The following is a 23,295-nucleotide window of genomic DNA, read 5'->3' on the forward strand; positions in this document are numbered from 1 at the left end:
TGTTCTCTTGGAAATTAATAGGACATAAAGGTCGTCAATAAAATGCCCGATTGATTTTGAAACCATTTCCTTCACTTGTTCTATTTTTGTTCATTAAAAAGATACAGGAACTTAGGCAGTGAAAGACGTGAAAATAGGAAGCTGAAAATTTCAATTGAGACCTTTTCATCTATGCAATTGAACTTCAACTAGATGATAATATCAATGTGCCTGCATTTGATTGAATCAATAACCTGTGTAAAGATATAGTTCTGTACTTCTACATTCCTATGATTTGAACATTTATATGGAAATCACGTCTGAGCTTCACCCAAACAAAGAATGGTCAACATTGTTCTTTTATCCTCACGGAGCATCAATTGCCAGTCTTATGGACACCTTATTATGTGGATCTCCCAAAGTATTTATGAGTGAGGGATGGTAAATCTCTTCATCCCTAGACAAGCCTGGAAAAGTCATATTAGAAAAATGTAAATAAAGCGAAATGATAGGGCAACGACTAACTTGATACGACACTTAATACAATGATAGTCTTGACTTTTGATCGACATGCTTTTGTTTGGTTGGCATATAGTTGAATTTGGAACAAGTAAGCATATTGGGTCGTAGTTCTTGACCTATCACAGTGAAAAGTGTTTGTAAATTTGTGGGGAGGAAATGCAAATCCTACTAGACATGCATTTAATTTGGTCTTTCAGTTATTTAATGTGTATACTTTCAATAATTAACTTTCTTTCTAAGGGTATTTCAGTCTGAAGATGTTAAGCAAATGTTGATTAAGCTAAAACTAGTACTAGTCAATCTGTATATGTATTAACAGTTGATAGACACACATTACAATATCGACATCAAATATTAGATCTTTTAAGAGAACCTCTGAGAAGAAAAAAGCAAATCTGGAAAAGATTAGTTTTTGTTTAATAAAAGTGGTGCAACAGTGTTGATAGATTCTTGTGTTTTAGTTAGCAGAAGTATTAAAAGACATAATGTCCATCTTCCTGTGGTATTAGTTTCGGCCAATTTTGAATCTTGAAATTGTGGCTCTGTACCACAATCTTCTTGATAGATTCCAGTCTAGGAAGAGTGATAAAATTATAAGAAGGGAATATTGGTTCAACAATAGAAATGAATGCCTCAGGTAGAAATCACACTTCCTAAGTGTTAAAAATTGATATATTGGATTATTGATCTGTGACTTATCATGGAATTTGTTTTTTGAAGAAATTCTACATATGGTGTTCGTTGACTTCTTTCATCAATTGGATTGTCTGTTTTTGGTCAACATGTTATTCCTTCATATCTTGAAAATGTCTTTGTTAAGAAGATATAGTTCATAGAGGTAATAACTTGGTAACAAAAAAGGAATAGAAGTTTACTTTCTCAACGACGGCTTTGTGACTGAAATAGTATCTACGGTGATGTCAAGAGGATTGCCAGTTTCCTCTTCGAATAAGACTAATAAATTGTCCCCTGGTTGGAGAAATGATCTTGGAACATGGTACCTGGAAATGAACAATTTTAGTTGCTGGGGGTTTAGTCATTAATTACTAATGTATAAACTTTCGTGGATAAACAAGAGTGCATGAGATCTTTTAAGTGAAGAGGTTTATTAAGTAGATACGAGATAAGATCTGCTGGTTCTGAGATGACCTGCTAATACTATAAATAACACATGGTGAAGATAGATGGGTTCTAATGTGGCCTTATTATTCTATGAATAACGTATACTGAAGATCTATATTAATCATAGTTATTTAGTACAAAAAAGTTTGTACAAAGTATCACTCTGTGTTAGTGTCACCTTAACATACCAAGTTTGTGATGGAATGCCTGCAAGCGTTCGAAATGAGACCCAATATCGGCCGATGCTTTGTCCATTAACCCAAGCCTCACCTTTTCCCATGGAGCCAAGGTTTAATGCAACAGGATCATCACCCTTGGGTGCATCAAACACTGACTGGCAAATTGCAATCAATCAATATATCATAGCTTGAGTAAAATAACAAATATATTGGAATATGTAAGAGCTGTTTGTAGCATTGCAAACCGAAACATAAGCACATATATAATTGCTGAGGATCTCTTGGTCTCTTAAACAAGTAGCACTACATGATATAGAAAAAAGGTATCCGGAAAGGATCCATAGACTTACCTTGTACCATGTGAGCGGTTGAGAAGAGCCTAAGCTGCTCCAATTAACACTCTTTGATTCTTCTAATGAGTAAATCTGTAACTTCTCCCCCAATAATCCAACCTTCAGAAAATGTTTTATACTGATGTAAGCTTAATTAGAAATTGCACTCACTTGTCAAAGAATTATGGTTGTTAGGTTTGTTGTTCTCCGCCTTAAAAGTGCTCTACTAAAGAATGATCTTGATAGATTAATGTGGCAGAAGACGTTAAATGCCTTACAAAGTTTTTGGTTAAGTTATGGTTAGCGGTGTATACATTTTATGGCATGAGCAGAGTATCAATGACTAAACAAACAACAAATTTGGGTTATCTTTTACCCGACAATTACCTGATAACCCCATGATAAATTGGTGATATTTTTGGCCTCTTTGCTGTCTTGAATAATTACGGACTCTACACCAAGAGCCCTGCGTTCAAGAAATGATCCTGAATCCTGCACGATGAGGATAAAAATCATTTTATCTTTTTAAACTCTTGCTGTTAAATACTTCTTTCTTAAAACTAGAAATCACAAATCTAAAGAAGGTGGTGCTTAAGCAAGTCATGTGAATACATGAACTTGGCTAGTGCAATGAAATGCTGTCCCTTGACGCATCTATGATTGAGAGGGAAAGAGAGCTCATATATGCAATTCATAATGTACTGTTCTACCTTATGAGTAGTACTTCTCTTTTCACCAAAAAGAAAAAAATGCAACTTCCAAATATGAATATGCACTTCCTCTATTGCTAATATCAAGATGAAATTGACAATGTATTTACTAATGGGTGATGCATTATTAGTTGCAACTCAGGAAAAGCAACAGAGGAAATGAAAGTACATACCGGTAAGCCAACAGTTGCACTTAGTAATGAGATGTTATTTGTCCCTTCATTCAGAGAAACAGCGCCCTCTAAAGTAAATGCTGTATTTCTGAACCGTCCATGTAAAGAACCTACAAAACTCAACAGTTAGAAGTTTAAAAGGTTTTGTAAATTGATGGTTTGAGCTGCATAAAGTGTTGATTTGTGCTTCACATAGAAGCATCACTGGTTATGCAACCTTCTTTCTGGAGACCTTTCTTTCGGTCTGTAGCTTGGGATTAGGAACTCTAAGAAACAAAAATTATGAGTTCTTATTGGAAACGGAAGCATTTTTTTCTTCACTGATCAAGCCAGTTCCTACATTCATAAGTTCCATTTCCATAAACAAAGTGTAGAATCTGGAAATCTTATCACTCTTGTAACAATGGTACAGCTGAAATATCCAGAAGTTCCAAATTTGCATTAGGAAATATGGTGTTTGTGTCTGTCTGCATGTGTATATCTTTTTCTCATTATCATTTAATAAAGAATAGTTCGTAACAGTTAATTGTTCACTGCCGTTCTTTTTTCGTTTTTGTTTCCTGATTTTCTATGAGAGGAGTGTGTATCGGGGCCAGGGTGCATAATGAAATCTTTGCTCATGTGTAGGACAAATATTTGCCCCTTGTTTCATTATTTTTTAAACTGCACGACACAATTAATTTTCATTTGTATATTGTATTCATGTGAAATGCTTACCTACATGTTCTCCATTCACAAAAGCATGTAAAACATGGCCTAAGGACTTCACACTTAGTGTAGACTGCTGTTCCATCGAATCCTGCTGGATACTGTCATGTGGATTTCACACATTAGTATAAGGCAGTTCCTAGAATGCATTACTAGTTTGTTTATATTATACTGTGCGAGTAAATATAGCTGAAAGATGTCCTTCAATCCTGGTTTAATTTATCTGAATATATTATTACTTTATTTCTCTGAGTTGAGTGGTGTATGGAGGATTTTTAAGTTTACCTGGAAGTATACCAAAGATAATCAGATACATCCTTTGTAGTATTCATATGCTCCAGTAATACGTCTGATCTCAGTGTAGTAGCATCAAATTGTGGAATAACCTCTTCAAATTGTTCCCATTTCTCAGCCGCGTCAAACTTAATGGCTGGTATTGTTATTCTTGTATTGAATTGTGTGCTTACCTATTACAGATGAACATGCGGCCAGTTAGTGTCTTCTATGGTTATAAACCAAATCTTAGCTCTTCTCTAAATTAGGAATAAGGAGATGATTTGGCATCTCTACATTTCCTTAGGATTGCAGTGAGTAGATCTGGAAAGGTTAACTATTAGTAGAATTGAAAGAAACTTTCTAAGTATGTCAGTATTTACCTTTGCCGTATTGAAGGCTACAGTCTTGCAGTCAGGTAAGATGCTTATAGATTTCCGAGGTAATTCATATGACGAATTCTGAAATTGCACTACTACACTTTTTGTGTTATCCATGTTGACTAGAAATGCTGCACAAGCTCCGGAATCTCCACTAAATACATAAGCCTGGATTGTATAGTGCTTGTAAGCTTTGAGATTGAGATTATCTTTGTAAGAGAGAGAGAAAAGTCGGGCCTTGAAATGAGGGTTACTCGTGAACTCGGTGGATATTTACCTCTTGTTGTTCACCTAAGGACTGCATGGAAGGGAATACAGAAAGTATGGTCTCTGAACATAACTTCACCGCTTCATGTAACTCTTTCAGATGTCCCCATTTTGGTTGTCTAATTAAACCTGTCGTAGAATTCTCAATCAAAGCTAGTGAAACCACTGGAAGCACGAGTAAAACTTGTGTATTCCTTACCATACTCATCTAATGGAGCTTGGTCATAGTAACTTGTTATCATATATTCCGCAGCAGTCCTTCCAAAATTGGTTCCTCCATGATACTGATAATGCAGCCATCCAGAGAACCTTGTTAGACGATGGATGATAAAGCAGCTAAAATTTGATACACTGGACTTGGTAGTGAAGTATGTTGGCTCTATTTGGTATGAGGTAAGTTTTTTTCCTTCTTATATTTGACGATACTTTCTTCTTTTTTCGAGTTAGTAGGTGTGAAATTTACCATATAATAGTTGATGAAGGTTCCATTCTTCCTTGCAATGAATAAAGCAACATGATATGCCATGTCTTCTGCTGATCTTAGTGTTGCATTCTGACCATACACTTGATAGCTTTTAACACAAAAAAATGAAAATCTCTTAGCAACTTCAACTGTTACATACCTTAACGACAGAAAATATAGGATTGATCAAATTCTATTGAGTCTGACTCTGGTTATCAAACGATTGAACAACGTAGAATATATATATAATAGCTTACAAGCTTGTCCAGTTCTCAGTCCAGATAGATGGCTTGTTTGGTGAATTAGGCCCTGTAAATGTTTCTCCACATCTCAACCCATTGCATGCATTGATCTGTAGCATGTCTAGGAAAATGCCTTTAAGAAAATGACACAAATAAAGTAGTTTAATTAGTCTTCAGAGTGAAGAAAGTTAAGTAACTTACAACAGGATCTGGAGCATCATCTTGCTTGCACATACACCATGGAACACCAGTTTGAAGTCCAACAGCCATCTCCGCCGCCCACGAGACGTAAGGAGGACCATCTTCTCCAAATGCTTTTTCTACATTTTGATATTCATTCTCAATCTGCATGTATACAAAAAAAATAAAATCAACTTCTATGCACTGACAATATACATACTTTTCTTTTTTTACATTAATCGTATCATCTAAAAGATAACTACACGGAATATCAGAAATATTTTGTGATTTCACCTGTGATAGTATAATTGGACCTCCTTGTGAAGCATATAGTCCTTCTGATTTCATTAGGTTCACTATTTTTGTAGTGAAATTTTGCATGTAAAACTGTCAAATACACAATTTACACTATTTATCATTTTTGAAATCGTAAAATGATTTGATACGATACGATACATGGAATGGGAGGAAGAAATTCCAAGGTCATGAAAATATTACCTTAAATGGTTCATTATTTGAGCGGAAAACAACCCCAGGGACATCATGTAACCAAAAAGGAAAACCTCTATAAATATCAAAAATCACAATATAGTTTAGTTAATTTTCCCAAAAAAAATAAAAATAATAGAGGGGTCAAAAGTTAAATATAGATAATATTTTGGACCAAGGATGCAAAATATCATAAAGTTGAAGCATGTAAAATTACCCATAAGTCCATTCACCCTCAATATAGGGCCCAATTCGAAGGCAAGCATAGAGACCTTGTGCTTGAATTTGCTTTATAAATGCTACTATGTCACGTCTTCCACTAAAATCATACTGATTCGATGCGTAAAGTATTTAGCGATCACATAAAATTCGGAAAAAAATTTATTGATGACAACATTTTATCCAATACCTGTCCAGGTTGGGGTTCATGAAGGTTCCAAAATACATAAGTTTCAATCACATCTATTCCACCTTCTTTAGCTTTTGATATTAGAGATGGCCACATCTATAAGAAATAAAATAATGATTGGAAAAGAGAGCCAAAAAAAAAAAAAAGAGGAAAAAAAGCCTTTTTTCAAGCCAAAAACAATATAGTAATGCAAGTTGTCAAATATACATTATTCAAACAAATGTAAGGATGGTCTTTTGAAAACAATATTTCTACCTTTTCGAGGTAGAGATAAAATTTGCGTACACTTTACTCTCTCCATATCTCACTTGTTGGGTTACTATGGCATGTTGTTGCTGTTAACAAATGAATAATAATGTAAGGGAAGCAAAAGTAGTGTTAGTGAAGGTGAAATTCAGTTTAGTACTGTTTATAATTTGAATTAACACTCACATTTTAAGGGAGAGGTGATGAACATTACATAGATCAACAAGGGTTGTGGTGGAGTGGTAACTCTTTCATCCTTAATCAGAGTACAGAGTCATCTTTGTTAGGGAGCACTTTACCCCAGTGTGGGACTTCATGGCGCGAATCTAAATTTAGTCGGACTCTATTGTGATTTTTTTTTTTGATGACAAGGAAAAGTCGGACTGTATTGTGGTTACTGGACAGCGTGTGGAATTTTTTTTTGATTTAGATGCAATTTCCAATCAAAGTCTAAATCCTAACAAACCTTATCGACTAGTTAATTTGCTCACCTATATTTTCATATATTAATCCCTACGCACATTGCTACAAATTACAAATTGTCAACTACTAATTAATATCTTGTTAAAAAAAAGAATGATCTGTCAATTCATTTTTGGTTTTTATCCTCTTAGATTTTTAAAAGATATTTTTTAGAACCCCGTGAAAATGCATCTGCTATTTTTTGGGTGTGCACTAGATAAACTTACATCAATGTAACATTTTGCAAATCACCTAGAAAATATAAATTACACCAAGCAAGTTTGCTACGACGAATTCAATTAAGAAACTTTGACAAGAGAGAATCGATCCCTAAACTCTCTCGTAAAATATCATTTGTTATACCAACTCAATCATCCTTAATTTCTCAGTAACTAATTAAGTGTTAATTTAACTTAAAAGACCCTTCCTTAGATGTTGTCAGAAAATCCACCTATATATGTCAAATTAAGTACACCTATATATGTTACTATATTATAGGTAGAGTTTAAATATTATACAGAGGTAAAATATTTTATATTATTAGATCTTTTTTTTTTTTGTAATAGATATTATATTTTATTTTAGAATTTCAAATCTCACATTTTAGGAAGATTTATCTATAATTATTCTTCGAATGATTTAATAATATATATAACTTAAATTATTTAAAATAACTATGCATTTAAACATGCGATTTAAGTAACTACTAAAAGATGTGAAACTCCAACTGGCTAAAGTGACGAAAACTTGAAATTTCATGTCCTTTAATAGTAATACTTTTTACATTTAGATCATATTTTTTGATAAATAAGTTTGATCGAACTGTATAACTCGATAGAGTAACAAAGAGAAAGGGGAAAAAACACATACATCAGGAGTGCTTCTAGGATAATGAATAGAACCAGAAAATAACATCTTCCTTTCTCCATCTATCATCAATGATCTTCCATCATAACTCACATTTGCTCCGCCGGTAGACACCACCATCACCATCACCACCAATAATGCCACGGCTACTGACCACGATATGTCCATCGTCTCGTAGACACTAGCTGATTTTTATTGTATTGACAATGTATATATACATATAATTGAAGCTTAGAAGCAAAATGAGGAGTGAAATTAAAGTTAAGAAAAACAAATATGAGTATGAAGAGATAGAAAGGCAAGTTAGAAGTGGGGCTATTACATGTGAAGTACACTCAATGAAATTATTGTGTCCCTTTCTCATCTTTTATACTTCAAATTAAAAATTCCTCTCTTAAAACTTACTTTTAATTTAAAAAAAGAAAGAGAGGTTGTACAAATAAAAAACATAATGATATTTCCGTGGAACATGTGTGGGCAAATTTCATGACCCAACTACTAGTCCTAGAGTCAACAAATTGATGATTAAGTGTTTTTATCACTTTAACTTATAATACGGAGACTTTGGATAAATTTCCCTTCATGAGCTAGTTTTTAATTAGGATATGGTATCAGAGTCAGTGTCATTCCAATTGTTGTTCACTAATGTTGAATACGAATCAATTGTTATTCACCAATGTTGGTCCGCCATTTATAAGTATTCACGTTCGAGTTGAAGTCTGAATATGCGGAGGAGGATTAAAAAGTCCTACATCATGGGGATGAGAAATTGGTATAGAGATTATTAAGAAAAAAAATTTATTTTTAAAATTTGAATCCAATTTTTTTTATTATATATGAGAAAAAATCTCAGTAGTCACTGTTCCCCACCTCCCCTTGACAGTGTGAGTCCACTAACATGCATTTAGACAGAAGATAAAGTGACAAAACTTGTCACATGAAGACATTACATTTTTGTTTTTGTGGTTATAAAGCCTGACATTTGAAAAGTAACCTTAGTATTATTTTTTATGGATTTTTTTTTTAAATGTTCTGGAGTTTATTTTGAAATTTCGATTAAATTTGAATAACACACTATATGATTTATTTGGAGGTGACGCTCCTAATAAGATTTTCTCCATTTCTAGGTTCAAACTCGAGATTTCTGATTAAGGATGAAGCAATCTCATCACTACGCAACAACTCATGTGCTCCCAACAAAATTTTCTTCGTCTCTAGGTTCAAACTCGAGACTTCTGATTAAGGGTAAAACAATCTCATCACGGTACAACAACGATGTTTTTGATGGATATTTTGGTCAACCAATTAACAGTATAAAGGACTCTCATCACTACCGCCAACACAATTTCAAATTTTTTTGTCTCTTGGACTCTATTTTCTTCTTTTTAGTTGTAAATTGTTTGAATTTTATATTGTTTAGTATTTGTCATATAAAGACATTCAAAAAGTTTATAACATAATTTTATTTTTGTCACATAAAGTCATTAAACTTTAAATTTTATCAAATAAAAATAACTTTTTATACTAACTTTTATCACATAAAAGTAGTTATTCAAAGCTCCAAGAGAGTAAATCTTACTTGAATTTTTATATTCTGTACTAAAAACATTATACAACACTTCAAAATAGCTAGTTAATTACTTAATATAATAACATATTGAAATAAAATGAATCAATTTCAAAAGTCATTCTCCAAATTTGACATTTTCTTCTAGAGAACAAATTCAACTTGTAATTATATAAAATGTACACATACATAACAATGAATGTACTCTATACCTTACTTTAATTAATTTTTTTAAATATTCCATGTTAATGAACAAAGCATATATATCATGATGGTTTCATTTACATTGAACATCAACCAACAAAGACTTAGAAATTCCAGGACATGGATCACCACCAAACTTCTTACTTGAATGAGCAATGGTACATTTGCTCTTCCCTAAACAAGCCTACGCAATTCAAATTAAAATGAGTTAACCAGTCATATTTTCATGAGCTAATTTTATAACCCTTAAAAACGGGTAAAGAATATAATGTACCTTTTCCACAATGGCTTTAGAGTTAGAGGAGTGACATAGTCCAATATCATAATCATCACAATCACCAATTGGATTTCCAAAGCTTGCAAACAAAATCTTGGAAATTTTTCTTCTTGGAGGACAACTAAGTTGCACTTTAGGTCTAATTCTACCATGTTTTCTCCAAGAGTTTAGTGGTGGTGGATTCGAATTTGTGACATGCCCGCATACTTTGGTGATTGAAATTGTGTCAATGGTGATGCCAAGAGGATTGCCTATTTCCTCCTCAAATAACACCAATACATTGTCTTTAGGTTTGAGAAATGACCTTGGAACATTGTACCTATAAATACATACACATTTGGAACATTATTGACACTTCTTTAATTGAGTTTTAAGTTCGATGTACTAATAATTAATATGTATAATATTGTACATAGTAGGTGTTACATAGTAACAATAGATTGATAACCTGTTATAACCAGTTAAATTGTACTGATGACGTGTATATATATTAGTACATACCAAGTTTGTGAAGGAACGCCTTGAGGTGTGTGAAAGGAGAGCCAAAATCTTCCAATACTTTGGCCATTAACCCAAGCTTCACCTTTCCCCATGGATCCAAGATTTAGGGTAACAGGATCATCGCCTTTTGGTGCATCGAAAATGGACTGAATAATTTCAATGTCGAGTTAAAACAACAAATATAAAGTTTATAGAAATACATAATTATATGTATATGTACATTTACTTACCTTGTACCATGTAAGTTGTAGTTTAGAAGAGCCTAATTTGCTCCAATTAACACTCTTTGTACGTTCTGACGAGTAAATTTGTAACTTTTCCCCCAACAATCCAACCTTAAAACATCATGTAATTAAAATAAAATCTTAACTCTCTCAATATAGGTTAAGAAATTAGTTACTGATTAGGATTCACTTGAAAGTTAAAATCAGAGATTCTCTGTTTTAAGTCACAAGTCATGGATGCTTATTTATATTTACACTATAAGTCAGTGTATATAAGTTAAATTCAGCGTGGTTATTACCTGATAACCCCATGAAAAATCAGTGAAGTTTTTGAGGCCTCGATTGTCATTTTGAATCATAACTGAATGTACACCTAGTGACCTACGCTCAAGAAATGCCCCTGAATTCTGCATATATAGTAAAAGAAGAGTAAATTTGTTATCTATTTTTTGCTTGGTGAATATTTTCTTGAGAAAAATAAAATTAAAGATTAAAGTACCAACCGGTAAACCAATTGTTGCACTAAGAAATGAGATTTCGTTTTTCCCTTTATTTAGAGAAATCGTGCTTTCTACTAAAAATGATGTTTTTCTAAATTGTCCATGACCATAACCTGCAAAAAAAAACATGACAATTAACAAGTCGATAACCATAACAACAACATACCCAGTGAAATTAATATTTATTATCGAAAAGTGCTCACCCACAAGATGTCCATTGACAAAAGCATGTAAAACATGTCCTAATGACTTCACACTAAGTTTAACTTGCTGCTCCTCTGATTCCTGCTCCAAACTATATATCACATCAATTTTGGCTTAAATTAGAAGAATTTATTGACAGTTCTAATATATTGAAGAGATTTTCGTTAATTTGATACGAAAAATCAATCATATTGAAGCAAGTTAACTAACATATATACTATAGTTATTTGAATTTTGATTACCTAGTAGTGTACCAAAGATAATCAGAGACATCTTTTGTAGTATTTGTTTGCTCCAACAATGTTTGTGATCTAAGTGTTGTTGCATCAAATCGCGGAATTATCTCATGGAATTGTTCCCATTTCTCAGCTCTATCAAACTTGAATACTGTAGTCGGAGTTCTCGTGTTGAATTGTGTACTCACCTAATAATATCACACATGAAAACCGTTCTGTTACTTTACTGTTTTAGTAGATAAAGTTTATACGTGAAAGTTGATTTTCAAAATGAATCTACCTTAGCTGTATTGAAGACTACAGTTTTGCAGTCATGCAATATGCTTATAGATTTTGGAGGTAATTGATATGTCAAATTCCGGAATTGTACTGTTACATTTCTATTACTATGATCTGTGTTCACCAGCAATGCTGAGCATTTAGTTCCTGAATCTTCGCCGTATACATAAGCCTAATGTATAATTTATGTATACGGTTAGAAAAAAAGTAAACAGTAAACCCGACCAACTCATAACAGGGCTTGTGTAATGTATTACCTCCTGCAGTGGACCTAAAGAATGCATTGTGGGAAAAGTAGAAAGTATGTTCTCAGAGCATAACTTTACTGCTGCATGTAATTCCTTAAAATGACCCCATTTTGGTTGACTGATTAGACCTGCATAACAAATGAGTTTATGCACAGACAATTCACATAATATTAGTAATACGTGATTCAATATAAATGGTAAGTAATCTGCTATCACAAGGTAAAATTCACCTAGCGTGAAGAGTCCTGGTGTATGTAACTTAAATTTGATTAGTTTTAGGATAGCTTACCATACTCGTCAAGTGGGGCCTGATCATAATAACCTGTAATCATAAATTCAGCAGCACTTCTACCAAAATTTGTGCCACCATGATACTGCTCACGAAAATAACGCCTCAATCTCGAATAAGTTAATATTGACTAACAAGTAATATAAAATTAATACGATCAAAATATTTTATCATGAAAATTTACCATGTAATAGTTTATGTAGGTCCCATTCTTCCTAGCAATAAATAGAGCAACCTGATAGGCCATTTCTTCTGCTGATCTGTATTTTGCATTTTCCCCATACACTTGATAGCTACAAAAAAATTTTAAAAAAATACTTCAGCAATTTTGAAAAACTTTTGAAATCCGCTTATTTTGAAAAAATCCTTTTGGAGAGTAGTCGTTTGTGTCTGACTAATTAATTTGAAAATTAGTTTTTACAATATTGGATTAAGAATTCGTGCTTGACCAAGGCTTCAAAAGTGAATTGTTTTTAGCTTTTTTCAAGTTCTACTACTATTCAAAACCACTTTTCTCACCCAAAAAAGTAAGTTAAACACCTCAACTCGATAAAATACTTATGTAATTTTGACTTGGAGTGGTTAAATTTTGTAGAGTTTGAAAATTCTTACAAGCTAGTCCAATTTTCTGTCCAAATTGAAGGCTTATTTGGTGAATTAGGCCCTTTAAATGTTTCTCCACAAGCCCTTCCATTGCATGTGTTAATCTACACACAAACATATTTTAAATTAGTGGTGCATACACTTGACATCATGAATAAATAACTAGTTTAATTTCCATACACTGAGATATCGATCATGTAACTATTTTACCTTATGAGGTCACTAAAACGTTACGTGAGACTAGGATCTTAAAAAATAAAACAGTTTACCTATTACGATAAAAAATAAGAAGACAAAATGAAACATACAATAGGATCAGGAGCATCATCTTGTTTACACATGATCCAAGGTACACCAGTCTCAAGTTCCACTGCCATTTTTGCTGCCCAAAGAACATAAGGGGGTCCTTTTTCTCCAAATGATTTCTCTTTATTTTGATATTCGTTTTCTATCTGTATAAGTTAAAGATTATTCAAATTAGCTTTCGTGAAGCAAGACGTGACAAGTAATTAACATGTTATTTAACCTGTGAGAGTATAATTGGACCTCCTTGTGACGCATATAACCCTTCTGACTTCATCAAGTTCACTATCTTTGTTGTGAAGTTTTGCATGTAAAACTGTCGCAAAAAAAAGAGAGAAAAAAGTTAATTTTCCTACCAATTCAAACCAAAAAATAAAGGGAAAATGGATAAATATATCCCGAACTATCATAAATAATATGCAGATACCCTCCGTCATACTTTTGGGATATTAGTGCCCATGCCGTCCAAAAACTAGTGCATATATTAAATAGGGACACGTGGCACAATCTTATTCGTCGATCTGATATTTAATAAATGTCGGGTCGGTGGATAAGACTATGACACGTGTATGTCCGTTAGTATAAAGGGTATATATGCTCTAGTTTTTGGACGGCAGGGGCACCAATACCCCAAAAGTATGACAGAGGGTATCTGCATACCATTTATGATAGTTCAGGGATATATTTGTCATTTTTTCCAAAAATAAATATAAAAAAAAAAAGTGGTCGAATCGCAAATTTAACAGTAATACTATTAAGATCAAGAGCTTACCATCACGTCAAAACTTTATTTCTTAACTAAATCCACCAAACTAACAATCCCCCTCCCAACTCCTGCTTCATGCAGAATATTGCTCTTGCAACAAGAACCCACAACCTTAGCTTTGATACCACTTGTTAAGATCAAACACTTATCATCGTGCCAAAAGTTATAACTCATAGCAAAGACGCAACTTTATTGCTTAGCTAAATCCAAGCAAACATCATGTTTGATCATGTCTCCGATCCGGGATACGCAACCCCTCATAGGCTTTGCTATAGACAGGATATTGACATTACCCAACAAAAAAATTCAAAGATAAAGGTATTATTACGTATTTAAGTACCTTAAATGGTTCGTTATCAGATCGATAAACAATGCCAGGGACATCATGTAACCAAAATGGGAAGCCCCTAAAAATTCAACAAAAAATTAGCCAAATACAAAGAAAATATATCAAAATATAATACTGAATTGTTTTTTTGGATTAAAACAAAAATGGAAAAAAAGTCTGAAATATATCCGGACTTTGACCGAAATTGTTGTAACAATCTCAAACTTTGGGCAGGACCTATTACCCGCACTATTTAATAGTGTATTTTAAATATATATACAAGTTACTATTTATAATTATGCAATATTTTTTATGTCCACGTGGCCACCTATATATCTCTAAAATACACTAATATTAAATAGTGCAGGAGTAATAGGTCCTCCCTAATGTTCAAATATATTTCGAATCCTTTTCCAAAAAATAATTAATACTTGTAGTGTTTTATTTTTTTAATTACCCATAAGTCCATTCAGCCTCAATATAGGGTCCAATACGAAGACAAGCATAGAGACCTTGTGCTTGAATTTGCTTTATAAATGCTACTATGTCACGTCTTCCACTAAAATCATACTTGACATCACATGAAAATAATAATAATTCAGTGCACAAAGTATTTAGCGTAAACGTATAATTCGAAAAAAATAATTGATAACAACATTTCATCCAATACCTGTCCAGGTTGGGGTTCATGAAGGTTCCAAAATACATAAGTCTCAATCACATCTATTCCACCTTGTTTAGCTTTCGATATTAAAGATGGCCACATCTTTAATAAATAAGAAAAAACAAATTCGAAAAGAAAAAGTTAGTTATCACATTACACGTCTTGTTACATATGATATTTTGTCTTTATGGAATGTCACAAAAATTGAAAATGATAGGCAAACAATGTGAAATTAAAAATAAGAGAGAACTATAAAAAATATCCTTAAACTTGGCGGAAATTATTAGTTCATCTCTAAATTATTGACAGCCTAAAAAACACACGTGTACTTGATAACTAAACTTAGATACACCCCCAATATACTCTCAATATGCAACATGACATAACAAGTGGTCTCAAACTCTTGTAGGAGCATGGAGTTCTTAATAAAAATTGAGAGAAGTGTTGAAAACACCCCTAAACTTGACGAGAATTTAGGGGTGTATTTCACTTATGTTGCACGATCTGGGGGTGGATTTAGCTTCAATTAGTCAAGTAAAGGGGTGTTTTTAAGGCTGTCAATAGTTTGAGGATGAAACTAATAATTTGCGCCAAGTTTAGAAGTGTTTTTGATACTTCTCTCTAAAAATAATGATAGTTGAAGTTTAATATAAATATTACACCTAAGTACCTACTTAATTTTTTTTGTTTATACCTGCATAGTCAATTATTTCATCCAACTATTTATACATTGAGTATACAATGATTCTAAACAATATTATATATATGCTTGCAAGACATAAAGATTTCGTTTTTTACGAATTTAAAATATTCATCAAATAACTTCAAAGTATTAACCACAACTTCAAATATGAAGTGCCAAAAAGATCTGAAATATATTCGAATTTTGACCGAAATTGCTGTAATAATTCCAAACTTTGGGTAGGACCTATTAGCCCCTGCACTATTTAATAGTGTATTTTAAAGATATATAAGTGTCGAGCTAGACAAATTACTATTTATAATGATGCAATATTTATGATGTCCACGTGAGCACCTATATATCTTTAAAATACACTATTAAATGGTGTAGGGGTTATAGGTCTGCCCAAAGTTTGAAATTGTTACAATAATTTCGGTCAAAGTTCGAAAATAGGGTAAGATAAATGTGATTCATTTTAATTATTATAAACTTGAGACTTGAGAGAAATGATTATAGGTGGTTAAAGAAATAATCATTCAATAACTAAACATAAAAAAAGAAAATATCTCTAGCAAAATATTTTGTTAAAATGTCTGTTCTTTTATGTCAAGTGTATATTTTTAATAAGTTCGCTTTCAATATTGCATCACTTAATAAGAAAAATAATCCAAAAATGATTCAAACAAGTTAGATACGGACTAAATTAAAGGTTTTAAAATATTTGATCAATCGGTCAAAATAATTATAATTGCTAATTAAATATATAAAAATTTATATGTTAATTATATATATATTAAAAAATAATTATTATAATAACGAACGATTAAATTATATAAATATCTTCTTCTTTTTTATAGTTGTTATAATTATTTTTTTAAAACATATAATTTTTCTATCAACCAAACAAAAGAAAAAAAAAAGTAACTATAATAGCGGTGACCATGACTACATGAAAATCTTGTTGGAGAAATATTATTTTGTTACCATTGTTAGTTGGGAGGAATCAAAATATGGGAGTAGTTTTAACTCTTTGCACTATGAAATATATAAAATTATTTATTATTATTATATATATATATATATATATATAAAATTAATTATTATTTAATAAAAAATATACAACATAAATAAATTTTTTTCTAGTTCTTATAATTAAGTTGGAAAGACATACAAGTTTTCTAAGCAATCAAACAAAAGAAAAAAAAAAGTAACTATAATAGCGGTGATCATGACGAAATGAAAATCTTGTTGGAAAATTTTTGTTTTGTTATTCTTGTTAATTGGGAGAATCAAGGAATGATCTCAATTTTAACTTTTTGCATTCACATATTTATTTTCTATAATGAATATGTTGTTTAGAATAAATTGCGGACATTTTTGTTGAATTAATATGATATAAAGTATGTGAATTTATCGAATTTGTTGTATGTGGTGAAGGTTTCTTGGTAAAATTAAGTTCGATGATTAAGATGTTATTTCTAGATCTGAACACTAAATGATAAGATGGTTTGTTTTAATATTTGAACAAATATAATTTGTTTGTTTTTAAACATCATAAATATACAATTCAAAATAAAAAAATAATTAATATCTTTTTCTTCAAAAGAAGATAAATTTTATAACTACAGATTCAGAATAAAACGTAAAAAAATTTACCGTTCTTTTATAACTAGATTCATCCGAATGAAAGGTACAAAATTTCAATAGACTCTTCTCTTATTTCTAGTATTGTTTCAAAGATAACTCAAAGCATATTTAAATTATAACTCAAACCATTTAAAATCTAGTAAAAAGAAACTGCTTGAAATTGAAGAAAACCAAATTCGACAAACCCATTTCGAAACGTTTGTTTAAGTCCATAAAGGAACTAATTCAAACCGCAAATTGAATTCTCCGTTTCTATAATTTTGTAACTCAAAGATAACTCTTGATGCTAGAATATCTACCACCAAACTTTTCTCTCTTTATCTTTTTTCTACAAAAATCTTAATGCTTTATTTTCTTTTTGTTTGACTTGAGTTATGATATCTTGTTGGTGTCTCTAAATTTTAGTTTCATAACTGAAAATAGGTATTAAAAATATTCTTTTTGTTTGACTTGAGTTATGATATCTTGTTGGTGTCTCTAAATTTTAGTTTCATAACTGAAAATAGGTATTAAAAATATTCTTTTTGTTTGACTTGAGTTATGATATCTTGTTGGTGTCTCTAAATTTTAGTTTCATAACTGAAAATAGGTATTAAAAATATTCTTTTTGTTTGACTTGAGTTATGATATCTTGTTGGTGTCTCTAAATTTTAGTTTCATAACTGAAAATAGGTATTAAAAATATTCTTTTTGTTTGACTTGAGTTATGATATCTTGTTGGTGTCTCTAAATTTTAGTTTCATAACTGAAAATAGGTATTAAAAATATTCTTTTTGTTTGACTTGAGTTATGATATCTTGTTGGTGTCTCTAAATTTTAGTTTCATAACTGAAAATAGGTATTAAAAATATTCTTTTTGTTTGACTTGAGTTATGATATCTTGTTGGTGTCTCTAAATTTTAGTTTCATAACTGAAAATAGGTATTAAAAATATTCTTTTTGTTTGACTTGAGTTATGATATCTTGTTGGTGTCTCTAAATTTTAGTTTCATAACTGAAAATAGGTATTAAAAATATTCTTTTTGTTTGACTTGAGTTATGATATCTTGTTGGTGTCTCTAAATTTTAGTTTCATAACTGAAAATAGGTATTAAAAATATAGAAAAAAGATGGAGAATTGACTTCGAAAATATCTCAACGAGATTTAATAATTTGCTGATTTAAGAAAAAAAATATAAAATATTGGGTTGAATAATTAATAGATACTAGTTGCTTTCAGAAAGAAAAAGACGATACGAGTTTGAGAGAGAGAAAAAATAAAAATATGAATTTTAAAGTCTCAACGGTGTTAAGTTTTTTCACTAATCTAACATATATTTCTTTTTTAAAAAAAACAAATGTACTTAATGTGATTAGGTGGAATTATCTCATTGTGCAAATAAATGAGACCAAATAAGGCCTTAATAACCTGATAAAATTAAAATTTTAATAAAAAGTATTAAGTATATTTATACACACAGTTGTCTTAACAAGAAAATAGTTTGCAATTTTTATTTTTTTTACATGTTATTTTTAATGTTGAGGATCAATTATTATTAATGAGATGTTATTTGTCGGGTGATATTATAAAAACTTTATTAATTGATATAGAGATTTGAATAATTTAATTTAAAGTTCTAAAATACATTTTGTAAAAGATAGATTAAAGTTCTAAAATACATTTTATGAAAGGTAGATAATATCTTTTTAAATGAATTTGGAACTTTTTAATTTGTTGACGCCTCAATATTTTGAGACCTAAACTAAACACTTTACTAGCTTCATTATTAAGTCACCCTAAACAAATAAAAGAAATTACCTACATATATTTTACACATATTGGGACTGAGGTAGTTCACCTGTTATATAATTAGTTTTTAAAGTTGTTTGCATTAAAATAATGGTACTTTTAAATTTTATACTCAATTAAACAATATCACACAAAATTTAAAAATGATGAGGATATTTATTTTGTAATTCTACAATAATGAAAAATGAAGAAATTGGAAAAATATGGTGATGAAAGTTTGTGTGTTTTGTGATTGATTAGAAACTTTAAAAAAAAAAACTCAAATTTTTAGATGTTAAATATAAGATATCTTTGTTGTTTTCCTTGTAATTATCATTAGAGACTTTGAATATCAAACGGCAATATATTAGATATAAATTCCTTAATTATTTGAGACTCTTTCAAAAAACTATTAAATTATTTTGTTTGTTTGTTACATTTACAAATGGACTCTTCCAAGTTCCAACAATGTAACTTTAAGATACTTGTTCAAATATATTCAATACTATCTTCGTCCACTTTTAATTATCATAGTTTCCTTTTTTAGAGTCAAACGATACTCCCTCCGTCCCTATTTACTTGTCCATATTTCCTTTTTTGGTTGTCCCTATTTAGTTGTCCATTTTGACAAATCAAGAAATGACAACAATTTTTTTCCTATTATACCCTTATTTACACTTCTTGAAAATTGTAAAAGTGTATGTTGTTTCCCTCCAATTTATTTCACTTGAATTCAAATAAGTGGTTGTAATTTTTGAAGTGAAAAGTTGTCATAAGGGTAAAATTGTAACTTCACTGTGCTAATCATTGTTGCCTTAATCTGTGTGTCATTTTCTAAAGTGGACAACTAAAAAGGGACGGAGGGAGTAATAATTTTAACAAACATTTTACGATGTATTTTTTCATCATATTGATATGCAAAAAAATTGAAATTTATAATACTTTTCGAATAGTTTTTGAATATCTAAATTTTTTAAATATCGAATTAATGTAATCTAATTTAACTTTGAAAATTACTCAAATGGACTTTTGAAAATCACGACAATTAAAAATGAACAGAGGGATAATTCAGAAAAACAAGAAATTATTTTGATGTTAAATAAGATAACTAGTAGAATCTTTATTTTTTCTTTGTAATTATCACCAGAGACTTTGAATATCAAACGGCAGAACCAAATATAAATTCCTTATTATCAAGTCTCTTTAAAAAAACTACTATTAGTTAATTTTGTTTGTTTGTTACATTTACAAATGAATTCTTCCAACGATGTAACCAAAATATACTTATTCAAATATATTCAATAATTTAGAAAAGCAATAAATTGTTTATTATAATATTTCTAATAATTATTATTTTTAATTAAATGTTGATACACAAAATACCAAATAAGCGACCGAGTCAATTATATTAATTGACTCAGTCCAATAATAGTTATCCATTATAAAAAATAGTTATCCAACAATACTTATCCAATTTTTAAAAAATCAAGAGATAATTTAACTTTTGTGTCGTCTATTTTATCCTTGCTATTAAATATTATTTATCATCTAACATATTTTTCAAAACATTAAATTTAATAAAATCAAAGAATAATATAGTAATATTACCCATATTATTTATTATTTCTTAAAGATTGTGTCAAGTCAATAGTGGACAATTATTGTAAGACAAACGGAGTACTACACTAAGTATAATTTCAACAAACTTAAATGCAGTAGATGAGAGTTACAGTTTCTGTCATTAAGAGTCAATTAAATTAGATAACTAATTACCGTTTTTGTTTCATATTAACTGAATTACTGATTTTTTTTTTCATAGTTCAAAATAAGTAAATTATTTTAAGTTCAAAAAAATTGTTGGGATTTGTTTTAATTTATGTCCTTAATTTTTTTCTTAAATGGTGGGTTCAATTAATACGGATTAGAGGGAGTATATTACATGTAATTTTTTATATGGTAAATTACCTATATTACTATAAACATATTAAACAAAATTGATAAAGATCTCATATAAACAGAAATTATTCGAAGGAACAGATCCACCCTAGTACTAATTTCGTGTTTGGCAGAATTCACTAATTTTAGTTGAAAAAGTACTCAATTTTGAATCGAATAAAAGTTCTGAATTCATTTCTGTGTAAATATAAAGTCTTAAATAACGAATACTACTTCTATATAGCTAAAAACAAAACTCATTATTCATTTTAGCGATGAATTATCAAAATATTTTAATAAATAAAAAGTAATTTAACGACGAAATTCATAGCGTATAGCAAGTAAAAGATAGAGAGAAAATACATACATCAGGAGTGCTTCTTGGATAATGAATAGAACCAGAAAATAACATTTTCCTTTGGCCATCTATTATCAACGACCTTCCATCATACGTAACGTTTTCCGCGACCACCACCACCATCACCATCATCATCACCACCATTAATACCGCCGTGTTCCGCCACATCAACTGTATTTTCATTTTCCTTAATAATTATTTCTCTTGAATCCAAAGAAACAAAAAAATTATAATTTATTTAGCAAAGAGTAATGAGAGATTTAATTTTTTTTGATAAGGCAAAGTTTATATAGGAGGAAGTTTACGTGTATTTTCAGTCTTATAAAAGGAAATTACTTTTGTGACCTAAACTCATGACATCATATGTTTGTTAGGTTTATATGTAATTTTTTAAAATTATTTTTGGAATTTTGATATTCAAATAAGTTTATCGTGATCATGATTTTTTTATATATCTTTTAAATCTTTTGATTTGTAAACTATTGTGTTACAGTACTAAAACATAAAAGAATTATTTTTAAAAACTTAAATATTTCATGTTTAAATTTACTATCAAACTTAAACTGTTTGAATTTCGAAATTTGAACTGTATCACGTAAAAGAGGAAAATGACAATTAGGAGACATACACTCATATTTTGCTTTTATATTGAATAATAAAAGCTTTTCCCTCTAAAATTACTTTTTCTAATTTATATTAAGTTGTCTATACTTTTAATGTTCTTTAATCTCAAATTTATATATTGAAAATATTTTGAAAAACTTATGATATTCATTAAAAAAAAATTCCGGCTTATGAATCCCCCGTTACTTGCCGTAGTTGACTATTTTCTCGATTTTTAATGATCAAGTTTTTTTTTTTTTTTTTTATAAATTTCAAAACTTGTGACCTAAGAAAATTTAGATAATTTCATTTTTAATTTGCTCCATCTATATTTCGTACAAGTTAATTTTGTTAAAGAAATCTGTAAAGTTTTCCATTGTATGGGAAAAAAATTATATAATATAAATATCTCTTTTTCTTTCTTTTGTTTTTTGTGATTCTAATAATTAGGTTGGAAAGGCATACAAATTTTCTAGAAATCGAACAAAAGAAAATAACAAGAAAAAAAAAACTATAATAGCGGCGATCATGACTTTGTTGGAGAAATTTTGTTTTGTTACTCTTGTTAGTTGGGAGTACGGGTACAAAACTGAACCAAAAATCGAACCAAACCACAAATTGAGTCAACCCGAAAAAAAACTCGACTAGTGGTTTGGTTTTGAAAAAAAAAATCCGACTATATTTGGGTTGGTTTGGTTTTAACTAAAAAAAACCAACCCGAGACCAAATCAACTCGACATTATATATATAATTTTAAAATTTTATTTTATACATAAAAATATTTACTTTGATATAATTTTTAAATATTTCTTATACTTTTTCATAGTTTTTATCTTTTAATATATTATTTCAAGTTTGAAACTTAGAATTATGAATGGGCCAATAAAGATTATAGTCCACAGATGTTGGTAATTAACTAATTATAATAAAGCTTAAATCAAAATCAAATTAATACTAATGCAAAAAGAAAATCAATTCAACACTAAGAATGACAATAATATTGAATATTTGTTCTTTAGTTTTACATTGGTTTAGACAATTAAAATACATAACCTAATTTAATTTCCTTTAATATTTAGTCATGTAACTAATACTTATTAAACTTA

At 30.1% G+C, this 23,295-nt stretch overlaps 2 protein-coding genes across 4 annotated transcripts; both read right to left on the reverse strand.

Moving 5' to 3' along the window:
• Positions 1 to 134: 134 nt before the first annotated feature.
• LOC102584845 (beta-galactosidase 16-like) lies at positions 135 to 8,314 on the reverse strand. 3 transcript variants are annotated; one of them, XM_006351079.2, is made up of 19 exons: positions 8,007 to 8,313; positions 6,429 to 6,524; positions 6,237 to 6,349; positions 6,029 to 6,095; positions 5,825 to 5,917; positions 5,552 to 5,695; positions 5,366 to 5,460; positions 5,109 to 5,217; positions 4,845 to 4,929; positions 4,656 to 4,774; positions 4,382 to 4,546; positions 4,011 to 4,192; positions 3,735 to 3,826; positions 3,018 to 3,127; positions 2,522 to 2,626; positions 2,153 to 2,254; positions 1,812 to 1,957; positions 1,377 to 1,502; positions 135 to 446 (listed from the first exon to the last, which is right to left on the reverse strand). In XM_006351079.2, the coding sequence occupies exons 1-19, from the start codon at positions 8,169 to 8,171 to the stop codon at positions 437 to 439; spliced, it is 2,124 nt and encodes a 707-aa protein (XP_006351141.1). In that variant the 5' UTR covers positions 8,172 to 8,313; the 3' UTR covers positions 135 to 436. The 3 variants fall into 3 exon arrangements, with proteins under 3 accessions (XP_006351141.1, XP_015165844.1, XP_015165845.1); XM_015310358.1 differs by lacking the exon at positions 8,007 to 8,313 and having other exon boundaries at positions 6,237 to 6,338; positions 6,429 to 6,518; XM_015310359.1 differs by lacking the exons at positions 135 to 446; positions 1,377 to 1,502 and having other exon boundaries at positions 1,834 to 1,953; positions 8,007 to 8,314.
• Positions 8,315 to 9,718: 1,404 nt separating this feature from the next.
• LOC102605764 (beta-galactosidase 16-like) lies at positions 9,719 to 21,800 on the reverse strand. Its single transcript, XM_006351143.2, has 19 exons — positions 21,596 to 21,800; positions 15,203 to 15,298; positions 14,990 to 15,102; positions 14,545 to 14,611; positions 13,662 to 13,754; positions 13,444 to 13,587; positions 13,145 to 13,239; positions 12,717 to 12,825; positions 12,533 to 12,617; positions 12,253 to 12,371; positions 11,997 to 12,167; positions 11,723 to 11,904; positions 11,480 to 11,571; positions 11,280 to 11,389; positions 11,076 to 11,183; positions 10,783 to 10,887; positions 10,553 to 10,698; positions 10,049 to 10,370; positions 9,719 to 9,958 (listed from the first exon to the last, which is right to left on the reverse strand). The coding sequence occupies exons 1-19, from the start codon at positions 21,767 to 21,769 to the stop codon at positions 9,848 to 9,850; spliced, it is 2,442 nt and encodes an 813-aa protein (XP_006351205.1). The 5' UTR covers positions 21,770 to 21,800; the 3' UTR covers positions 9,719 to 9,847.
• Positions 21,801 to 23,295: the final 1,495 nt, after the last annotated feature.

Source organism: Solanum tuberosum, unplaced genomic scaffold (assembly GCF_000226075.1).
Source record: "Solanum tuberosum cultivar DM 1-3 516 R44 unplaced genomic scaffold, SolTub_3.0 scf00133, whole genome shotgun sequence".
NCBI classification, from domain to species: domain Eukaryota; kingdom Viridiplantae; phylum Streptophyta; class Magnoliopsida; order Solanales; family Solanaceae; genus Solanum; species Solanum tuberosum.